We start from the raw sequence: 11,479 nt of genomic DNA, 5'->3' as shown, positions 1-11,479 counted from the left end.
TGTAGAACAATGTGTCCTAATTAGTGTTCAGAATGTATTATGATTATAGCACTCTTTGGTGGAAGTTACCAAAATTTTGAAATGATATCTTTAAAAGTGAGACTCTTAGCTGCAAGTAAAATAAAACTCTAACTCAATCTCGTTTAAACAATAGGTAAGTTTGTTATATCTAATATAAAAAAGACCAGAGGTAGGGCTGGTGTCAAGAATGACATGCTGGGCTCCCTTACTCTGCAGTTCTTTGGGCTCTGCCCAGCTCCATCTGCTGACTCCATCTTCAGACTGGTAGCAAGACTGGCTGAATTCCAGGAATCACATCAGGCCTTGAAATATGTAAAGGCTGAAAGGACCTTCTTTTCTCATGTCCACTTTTTTAGAAATAGAGAAATCTTTCCCAGAAATACAATAGCAGAGATTCCTTACAACTGTTGTTTACAGAATTGGGCTTCGTGCCATGTTGGAGACTTCTAGTACCTTCTGAATATCCATTCTCCCCACTTTATGTAGTAATATTATCCTGGTTTTTATCTGGGCATATGGTTAACCAACTAAAAAACCGTATTTCCTTGCTTCTCTTGCATCAATATTTGGCCATATGACCAAGTTCTAGTCAATGAAATGTAAGTAAAAATTTTATGTAGAACATCTAGGAAGTATCTTTAAAAGGGAGGCAGCATTCTCTTTTATCTCTTCCTCCATTCTGATTTCTGGAATGCAAACAAGATGAGTGAAGCTTTCACGATCATTTGGGATCATGAGGACAAGGATATACTCAAAAAGCTGGTGAGATGAAAAGCTGAAAGAAGCCTGGGTCCCTGATGACTTCAGGGACCTGACTTTACAAGCATTGGACTTCCTACCTGCAGATATGTGAGAAAATAAAAACTTTTGATTTGGGTTTTCATTAGCTTCCAGTGAACCTAATCATGACTGATGTGCATGTCCACTCCCATATCAATCACTGACAAGAGGAAATGCTATCACCTGACTAGGGGCAAGTGGATTTAGAGAGTCATAAAGATCACTGCATGAGGCATTTATTTACTTAAAAGCATATTAAATATTTCTACTGAAAATGGGTTACTGTGGGGAAGCAGTATTCTCAGTCTCTACATGAGAAGCCACCTCGTTGTACTTTAATATTTCAGTTACAAAATTTAAAATAAATTATAATTTCTTGAAAAGTGCAGAGGAACCTTATGTACCATTCATATTCTAATGGGTTTTCTGATAAGTAACCCCTATTAATTTTCATAAAAAATTTCTTAGCTATGTTTTCAAAGGATTAACCTCCCAAATTCAAGGTTTGGTTTTTAGTAGATTTACTTAATTTCAAACACATATGAGTTGATTAATAAAAATTTTCTCTTAGCACATTTATTTTTCCACTGAATATAAATTTCAAACCTAGCCCTTTTCTTAGATACCATGCCATTTTAGACTTTTGGATTAGATATGTTAAATCAGCTATTTTCTAACTCCTTCCAAATTAAATTGTTTCCCACTTCCAGGAGCTCTTTCTTGGTTAGGAGAGTAGAACTTTTCATTTTAACATCTCAGTTAAATAACCCACATTTCTAATTCCTTTAGTTTCCTTCAAATCTAAAACTCAAGATAAAATTGCAAAGAACCTGGGCTGTGTTGAAGAAACCGTATGATCCAAACTGTGTGATTTCTCACTCTGGTCCCAGAATTCTACCTCAATCAGGGTATGGTATTCAGATAACTAGAAATCCTCAGGCTGTAAGGTAATTTAAGAGTCCTCTAATAATTCAGTTCACTGGACATAATCAGCATAAACACCAGTAGAAGGAGACTTGTGTTCTAATCCCAACTTTGTGGTTAACTAGTTTGGCTACTTTAGGCCTGAAACTCATTTCACTTTTTTGAATCTCAGTGTCCTCATCTATAAAATAAAGGCCTCGATTATAAGATCTTTAAGTCTCTAATTCTGCTCTGATTTTAAGGAACACAATGGTTTATTCTTAAATTTCAAAGAAGCAAATACTCTACCCAAAAGTCAGTTCCAGTGCTTAATTGATTCTATGAGGCAGCTTTCTTTTTTTTTTTTCCAGCTTTATCGAGGTATAGTTGATAAATAAAATTGTATGTATTTAAAGTGTACAACATGATTTGATATACATATACACTGTGAAATGATTACCACAATCAAGTTAACACATCTATCAATGAAGCAGCTTTTTAAAATAAAGAACATATAACAGTCTCCAGTTCTGTCTTCTCTAGGGTTGAAGGATAATCCATCAGCATTCTTCTTCTGTTAAGCCTTCACAGATTCAAAGCCAGTAAGTCACCATTCTCCAGTTGTTTTCCTTAGCAAGTCATCTCCAAGTTGTCATTCATATACTTCCTTCATGGTTTTGGCCACACCTTTTTGCTATCTTGGTTATTATTGCTCACCCTATGTTCTTTTTTAACTCAAATTTATTTTGAAGAGACTTTTTATACAAATTACTGCTTGATGAGGACTATAAAATCAGTCTTGCTTGGCAAAAATAGAGGTTAACTGAAAAAAACAAAACAGAAACTTACCGAACTTTTAAAATAAGCAATGAAGACATTTCTGTAGAAAATAGGCAACAAGCTTCACTTGGTATGGAACACTCGTTGTAGTAGTTCCCCATGACTTCAGTGGCCTCCCTTAGCCACTCACGATATTAGCAGCCTCATTAAACATTTCTGTTCAATCTTCATACACTTTACAGATGAGAAGATTTTCCTATGTATATGGTGGTGAGTAGTGGAGTGAAATCATCCTCAGTTGGAGAAATATGTCTCTAGGGCAAAATCAAGAGTTTTTTTTAACCTTTATTTCATTTTCAGACCTTAGCAAGCCTAAGATTTACCTGAGGCTCTGGCTAAAACGCAAGTCTACACTAGAGCCCAGGAGTCTGTATTATAAAACAGCTTTCCAGATGACTCCAGTGCAGGTGGTTTTGAGACCTTAACTTTAAGAAACACATGACAAAATGTTCTTTTGCTTATTACTATACTCTGTTAGCACCTGGTAGGAGGCAAAAGGGCAGAGGAGTATGCCAAGATGCAAGATTCAATTTGCACGTCTCAAGGCAATATATGATTGTCAAGTAAGGTGTACTAGCAATGCCTCTCTTGGAGTTCAGGGCTGGGAAGATGGCTGTGGGTTGCAGTTGTGAGAAGACTTTGTGGATCCAGGCTGGAAGGGTGCCAGTGATTTTTTTCAGAGGAAGGAGGGTAAAATCAGAGGGGTTCTGGAAGTAAGTTTAGCCTGGAGCTGAAGTTCTAGGTGAAAGGCTGGAAGGGTAAGTAAAACATAGGCACTTTATTTTGGGGGTAGTCAGCTGTTAATATTTGCATAGGGACAAGGCTGCTTTGTTTTGGGGGGAGTAATAACCTGGTGTTGATGTTAGAATGGATTGGAGCTGGCAGTGCCAAAGGCATAGCAACCACTACACTTACTGATGCTGCAGGTGGGAATGAAAAGAAAGCTGAGAGAGGAGATTAAGAAAACATTAGATATATATATGCAGTGATGGGGATGAGGAGTTGCCCAAGGATGCAGGCGCCCCGAGGAAGAAGGAGAGCATTTTTCAAAAAGCCAACTGCAGAGGGAATCCTAAACAATTCAGCTTCACTGAAGCCTGTGTTGCAAAACCCATAAACAGAGACCCTGTGTTAAGCTGATTAACACTTTCCAATGTCTTCATTATCTCTTAAAATAGAATCATCTTCACACCTCCCCACTACTACTTATCTAAATACTACTGATCAAATACTATCGCTCTGAAACTGGGTCGAAAGGCCCCAAATGCCACCCACTCTGCCCTGGTGATGAACTTGAACCTTCTCAGGTGATTCAGCTGGTAATACCTTTAGCCAAGTGGGTTCCAAACTTTGCCGCACAGTGCAATCACCTGGGGATTTAAAAAAAGAAAAAGGAAAATGCCTAACGCCCACATCTACTGTGCAGCATAGTTTGGAAACCATTGGTGGGTCTAGCTACATCTCCTTCAGAGCCCTTAAAAACCCCCAATCCTCCCATCCTTTCTGTCTCCCTTCAGGAGGGTACACACTGAAGGTTCAGGGCCCAAGTGGGCTTGGTCGCCGGGCGTCGATCCCCTTACGCCCCCGCCCGGTGTGCCCGGCTCGCGGTTCCGGTGCTCCGCGCGGGCTGGGAGGAGGCAGTGCAATGAGCTTCTCGGGCCGGAACGTAGCAGAACCGAAAGTGGCCGGCGGCGGGAGGCGGGGAGAGGAAGGAGAAGGCGGGCGCAGGGGAAGAGAGGCGAGGTAGCGAACGCAAGGCCAGGAATGCCCGCGGCGCGGGGTCGCAGAGCTGCCCGGTGGCCGAGACCCGGCGATGGCTCTCCGTCTGGTCGCGGAGTTCGATCTCTGGAAGGATGTGTTCCCGTGGCTGCGGGTGCAGCGGGCGGCGTCAGCGAGCGCTGGGACCCCAGGCGGCGGCGCAGGTGCGGGCGGCGCGCATCCGGGGGGGCGGGGAGCGGGTGGGGGCCGGCGAAGTGAGGAGTCGGTCATTCATACCAAGGGGGCTTCCTGGCTGGGCCGAGGTGGTGGACACCCACCAGACGGCGGGACGGGCTGGGGGTGGGGGTGGGGGTGGGGCAACTGTGGCCCCTGCTAGTCTGTGAAGGTTAGTGCCGAAGTCACGAAGCTTCCCTCTTTGGAGTCGGGGCTGTTCCAACCTCACTCCCAGTGGGTGAAGGTAGGACAGGCAGCCCCAGTGTCCTAGAGTCTAGAGTCCCCCAGCCTCTGGCTTGCTTGTTGCTCACAGTAATTCACCCTCGGCAGAAAGATCAGGGGTACGAGCGGTATCCTCAGAGTCACCTCGTCAGGTGAGGGCGTGGAGGAACAGCTGCTGAGGCTCTGTTCTTTTGGCCCAAGGCTGCGGGGTGTGGGAGAGCGTCGTTTTCTAAGATTCGTTCGCATCTCATCTGACTGGGAAGATTCATCACCCTGTTAGTGGCTCTGCCAAGATTAGGGGCTCCTGGAAGTTCTTGCGTTATGAGAAGGAAAAGATGAATCATGGCCGCACAGAAAATTATATACTTAACCATCGCATAGTTTGTTCCCACATATGAGACGTGTTTCTGCATTTGTGTGAACATTGTCGGTGATTTAGGAGACGTTAAGGGTCCGCTTCAGATGTGAAGTGCAACAAGGCAAGGGTCCACTCTTAGGCGATGACTTGAGAACCAGCTATTATCTAAAGCCCCATCCCCATCACCCGCAGCACACCGCCTGTGCGGGCCAGCGAGGCAGCGTGAGACAAAGTGATGCTCAGGTTTCCCGCCCAATTTTCTCAGGGGGAATTGGAATATAATCTTTGGTTTTAAGCAATCACAAAAAAAACCCCTTTTGTTTTGAATTTTGATGAGGGAGTGAAAAGTGACTTTTGAACTTTCCCAGCATTGACCAATCAAAACTTTAAAGAAGGGGAAGCCTGTGATTTCTCAGTTTTCATTTTTTTTCTTTTAAAGAAGTTAGCTGTAAATAAAGTTGCATCTTCAAGGCTTAAATTCAACTTGGAAGCAGTGGTACCCTTGGATCCCACCTTGTGCACAGTAGCCTCTCCACTCCAGTGTGCTTGCCTCTCTTCTGTTTAAACACAATAGACTGCTGGAGGGCACTTTTTTTTTTGAAAGGCTATCAAATTACCCATATCTAAAACTCCTTTCCCCTTATTTTTGGTGAAAATTGTTTTCTATTCCTACCTAATGTCTTCACACTGTCCTGTGACTTTAGCAGAATATTTGTAGGATTTCTTAGCTCGGCCTGGTGGTTGCTAGTTCCAAGTAAGGAACTCAAGGCTTGCTTTTGACTAATAATTTTCACTAATGATTAGGGTCATTATTAGCAAAGTTTCTCATTTTGGGGGAAATTTTTAAAAGGTCTTCTGAATAAAGAGTTTTTGAAGGTTTAACTTTTTAAAATATAGTAGGCAGCTCCAAGTCAGCTTTCCACTCAAAGTGGTCCTTTTCTCTGAATCTCCATCTTGTATAGCTAAATGGCAGGTGTTTGCAAATGAGAAGTTAGATGAAGTGTGAAATACCACGGTCTTATGTTTCAGTAATGTGTTTTGATTGAAAAGCTGTGTGTGAGCCAGTTAGATTTTGACTTCCTTTTCACAGGTGTCTTTTGCTCACCTGTGAAGAAATATAAACTTGTTTGTTGACATTCCTCTAAACAATAGATATCCTTGGGTCCTCAGAAAGTAAAGTTATTACAAATAACAATTTTTTTTTTCTTTCTGATATTGGTAGTATTTTGCTCTTGCAGAGAACCTTGGCAAGATATTAGCCCTATTATTTTGAGAGTTGTTACTACTGATAATCACCTGTGGGTGGTAGCTCAAAAAAAAAAGAAAAAAAAAAAAGCCCTACAAGTTAATTTCTCTTCTGCTATAATTAGTAGCACTGTCAGGGGAATCTGGGATTCTATTTTAGTTTTAGCACAGCTATTACTCCACACATTTGTGCAAATTATTTTCCTTTCAAAATCTTAGCTTTTCAAATGTAAATTGTGAGTAATTATACTATTGTAATGTCTTCTCTCTGCACACTTGCTATCTACATTTGAAGCCTTAATGTTTTTACATCAACAAATACAATTGAAGATTTTATATTAGTGCTAAGTAATATTCATTAAGTATGACATATTCTTGGCAAAATAGTCAGGGAGCTAGGCTGTCATCCATGGAAATTCAGTGCCTATAGGATAATTTTTTAGTCAATCAGAGGTCAAGGAGTAAGGAGATCAGATTTGGTTACTACATCTCCTGGTTCTGGGCTGAACTTTGGGAAAATGGTTTCTTCTGACATAAATGGAGAAATATTTGTTCTTTTGAAAATGAAAACAATTATACAAAGGAATATTTCAACCCATGTAAACTATAAATAACAATAAACAAAACCATATACCCACCTTAAAAACAGAACAGTATCAAAACTTTTGAAGGCTCTTGTGTTCTCTATGTGACCTTATTTCTCTTTCTATCCCTCATCTCCCAGAGGTGATAATCATTTAAACTTTTATATTTTAACATTCTTTTAATCTTATTTGTAATTTTAACCCATATATGTTTCCCCTAAGCAAAATATAATTTCATGTCGTTCATGAATTTTAAGTAAATGAAAGCATACTATATGTATTATTTTTGCTTTTTTTCCCTTCTCTTTATTGTGAAGGTTATCTATGTTGACTGCGTTAGCTTTGGGTCATTAATTTTTCACTGCTGTATAGTATTCCAGTGTTTGAATATAGAACAATATGATGGACATGAAGATGCACTGTTTAGATCTTCCTTTAAGGAAGTTCTTGTCCCAGGTGCTGTGAGTGTGGTCAGCAGCTAGTATTCAGCTGTCAGGTCCTTTAGGGATTGCTCTGGCAGAGGGCTGACCTTCTGGGTGTGGCCCACATCGAATTAGGGTTTGAAGTGGTACAAAGGCCTGGCCATTCTGACTCAACATGGTAAAACTCTGACAATCCATTTCAGTTTTAGAACTTCCCTGATGGAGGTCACCTGAGGCTACTGGGCCTGCATTGCAGCTTGACTTCTCCCTTGCCAGGTCCTGCTTTCCTTGCTTTCCTCCAACAGGTGTTAATCCCACCTTACTAAGCACTCCATAATGAACATCCTAGATACTAAACTGTCTCAGGGTGCTTCTTAGACAACCCAACTTTACTTATCCTTTTTCTGGTTGGTGACATTTGGGAGGTTCCTGGGAAGCGCTATTACAGTCAAAGCTTTTGCTAACTCTGTGCATGTCACCTGTTGCACACATGCACAAGTTTCTCTGTGGTGGATGTCTAACAGTAGAGTTGCCGAGTCATAGTCTGCACACATCTTTATTTTTCCTGGGTAGTGCCAAATTGTTTTCCGAAGTAGTTACACTTTTTAATACCCTCATTTATAGTGTAGAAATGTTTTTGGTATTCTATATCCTCAAAAGCTCTTGGTGTGTCCAGATTTTTATTTATTTATCTATCTATCTATCTATCTATCTATCTATTTATTTATTTATTTTTTTCACTGCACCGAGTGGACTTTAATAAGATTTTTAATTTTTTGTCAAACCGGTGGGTCTAGATGTTTCACCGTGGTCTGAGGTTGAGTATCCTTATACGTTTATTGGCCATTTGAGTCTCCCCTTCCATGAGATGTCGGTTTACCCTTCTGTCTACTTTTCTATTTTGTTTTTCCCCTACATTGATTTTTAAGGTTTCTTTATGTATTCTGGATTCTAGTCCTTTCTTCATCGTATGTGCCATTAATATTTTCTCTCAATTACTTTTATTTTTTAGTTTATGATGATGTTTTGATTTTTAGTTTTGATAAACAAGAGTTCTTAATTTTAAATTAGGCTAATAATGAGTATTTTCCATTACAGTTTATGCTTTTTCAGATCTTTTAAAGAAATTCTCCCCTCTTTGAAAGTCATGACAACATTTTTATAATAACTTCTAAAAGCTTTATAGCTTTGCTCTTCACATTTTTTAAATTCATATGAAATTTATTTCTGTGTGTGATATGATGTAGGAATCCAATTTTATTTTTCCATATCAGTAGCTAATGTTCTAGTATCGCTAACCAGTTTAGCTTTGCCCCTTTACATTGACAGCAAAGCCACTTCTGTCACACATCAAGTTTCCATATGCATGTGGGTCTCCTTTTCTGGTTTCTTAATTTTACTCCTTTAGTCAACTTGAGACAAAGATATCTTAACTATCTTTATGATAAATCTTGATAAAAGGGTCAGTCTTTTCACCTCAGTCTTCTTAGGCAGCGTCGTGATTAGTCTATGCCCTTTGCTCTTTCATATATATATATTTTAAATCAACTTGTCATATTCCACCCAAAAGTCTGTTGGAATCTTTGTTTGAGTTGCATTGAATCTATAGATCAGCTTGACAAGAACTGGCATCTTTACAATATTAAATCTTCCCAACTATGAAAAAAGTTTAGTTTCTATTTATTTAGATCCTCTTTATGACTCTTAATAAGTCTTAGAAATTTCTTCACAAAGGTTCTGCACATTTTTTAAGATTTATTCCTGGGTTGTTTTTTTTGGTTGCTCTCATAAATGGCACATTTAAAAACATTACATGTTCTATTACTGGTATATAGCAATGCAAGATTTTATATATTAGTTTTTTTATCCAATGCTTAATTGCCTGCTGGGGTGTATCACATCTTCAAGAAACTAAAGTCTGTAGTATGTAAATTTTCTAAGGTTTAAATGTCACATATATTTAAGACTGGAAAGAATGTAGGTTTTCTTGTCCATATCTTCTTGCTTGCTTGGGTTATTCTTGGATTTATGGTACGCCAGATTGATTCGTCTTTCAAATATTGTAATCATTCATCTTTACCGGGGAAGTGATATATTTTACCAGGTGATTGACTTATGTAATGATTTTTTTTTGTTGCCTCCTATATACCCCCAGACAAATTTAGGGGCCCTGGGATTGGCTTAGTCACTTGGTTTTCATTCATAATTTCACTGTTCTCTCAGCGCTGTCCATCTTTTTCCCTTTTTCTCCCCCTACCGTCCTAGACTCCTTTTCTCATTTTCATCTCTTTATCATTTCTTAACTAATCATCCCATCCTTGCTTTTTCTGATTTTATTCAGAATATAAATTCGAAATCACATAATGATGTTTATTTCAGAAGTTCAGGAATTATAATATCTGATTGTGTTGAGCCTGAGGATTTATGTGTTATTTACAAAATAGAAATGTCGTAGATATAATCATATTTTGGTACTTCTTGATCTGTGTATTAGGAACTAGTTCACATTTTTGTATAAGGCTGTGAGATTCTCCTCCCCAACCCTCCCCCCCATATAGTCTTTGGAAAGACAAATAGTACTTCTTTATTTGATTTTTGTCTCACGGTGGTTGGGAGCAAAATTTACATATTTGGCAAACATCTTTCTGTAAGTGAAATCACTTGTCTTTAGCAAAAAATAGATCGAAATGGGCAAGAATATCTGGCAAGCCAGCTTCAATTTTATGAGCCATGACTTGCCAACACCTTTGATATCTAGGTACTCTCCTTCTCTTTAGCAGGTTTACGTATGCAAGTATCTTGTCTGTCAAAATGTTACATATTTTTCTTCATGAGCACTGAGTACATTGAACTGTGAAATTAAACCTCATTTCCTCATTTGAAATTGTTAAACTTCCTCCTCTGTACTTTCCAGTGATGAAGGACTGGGAGAAGAGTCAGAATGAACAAGCAAAGAGGGTTATTGCATAGTTCTTTTAAAAAGGGTGTGTCTAAAACATGAGCAACTAATCTGGGGAGGAAGGACTGATGGGTAAATGTTGTGTGGTAAGGCATTAGTCTGTGGATTTCCGGCAATGCCAAATTTGTCTAATTCAAATGTCCTTGAGATGAGAACCATGTACATAACTGCAGGATTATTTAAGACTTCAGTTATTAATAACTACTTTACAGACCCATGAAACCATCATTTTTGTTATTTCTTTCAGCTGTCCTCCGTGGTCACATTATAAGCTGGTCCTAGTTATGCTATCTAATGAATATTGTTTAATATATATTATAAATATGTAGTTTAGTGGTTCTCAACTCTGGCTGCACAGTAGAATGACCTGGGGAACTTAAAAACACTCACACCAGAGAATAGGCCCTTCACCAGCCCAATAAAATCAGAGTATTTTGGGGTAGGGCTTGGGCATCCATGTTCTTTTAAAAGCTCTCTTGAGATTCTAATACACAGCCAGAGTTGAGAACTACTGGCTTATATATGGAATAAGCATATATAATTTATTGTAATCTGTACTTGTTGATTTTTTCTCTTAATTTTTTAGCAATTTGAAAGTAGATGTGGTTTTGCAAGGAAATTGGATTTTCTCAGTAAGATTTCTTGTAAAAGAGTTTCTTATGTTAGCCAAACCTTTTAAGTTCACTTTTGAGGTTTCTACCAGTATCTTTATTATCTTGAAAGAAAAAAATACTTCACTAAGTATTGACACATTGCATTCCAGAAGTTTTGAGTCATGTGCAAGATGAAAAGAAACTCACTGAAATTCTCTTCGGATGTCTGTAAAATCTACCTTAAGAGGGTTTTGTTTTTTGTTTTTTGTTTTTTTTTTAGTAATTATCCATTTCTCATTTTAAGTGTGGTACAGGAAACTTAGTTCATTCTGTTTACATTTTTCTAGGTTTGAGATTAATCTGTGCCACTTTTTTGAAGTATGATATTGGCCAAGTATCTTAACCTCATTTAAACTGAATTGTTTTATCGTTACAATGGGTCTATAACACCTTAACAGTGTTGATGAAGTAGAAATGAGAACTCTGAAAATTGCGAAGTACTATTTAGTTAACAAGCTAATTGAATCATATTCTCCTAAGAGACCAAGTCATTATCCTCATCATTTTTACTCAGTGGGAAGTTGCAGCTGAATACACATTGAAAAGTGTATATACCATAT

At 38.7% G+C, this 11,479-nt stretch overlaps 1 protein-coding gene across 1 annotated transcript in view; it reads left to right on the top strand.

Moving 5' to 3' along the window:
- Window positions 1–4,241: 4,241 nt before the first annotated feature.
- Window positions 4,242–11,479, top strand: part of GSAP (gamma-secretase activating protein) — an 81,771-nt gene continuing 74,533 nt past the window's right edge. Inside the window, exon 1 of the mRNA XM_011365233.2 lies at window positions 4,242–4,466. Within this exon, the coding sequence (XP_011363535.1) occupies window positions 4,358–4,466 (109 nt within the window). The 5' untranslated portion in view covers window positions 4,242–4,357. The remainder of the gene's footprint in view (window positions 4,467–11,479) is intronic.

Source organism: Pteropus vampyrus, unplaced genomic scaffold, assembly GCF_000151845.1.
Source record: "Pteropus vampyrus isolate Shadow unplaced genomic scaffold, Pvam_2.0 Scaffold107, whole genome shotgun sequence".
NCBI classification, from domain to species: Eukaryota; Metazoa; Chordata; class Mammalia; order Chiroptera; family Pteropodidae; genus Pteropus; species Pteropus vampyrus.
This window is presented reverse-complemented; position numbering and strand designations above follow the sequence as displayed.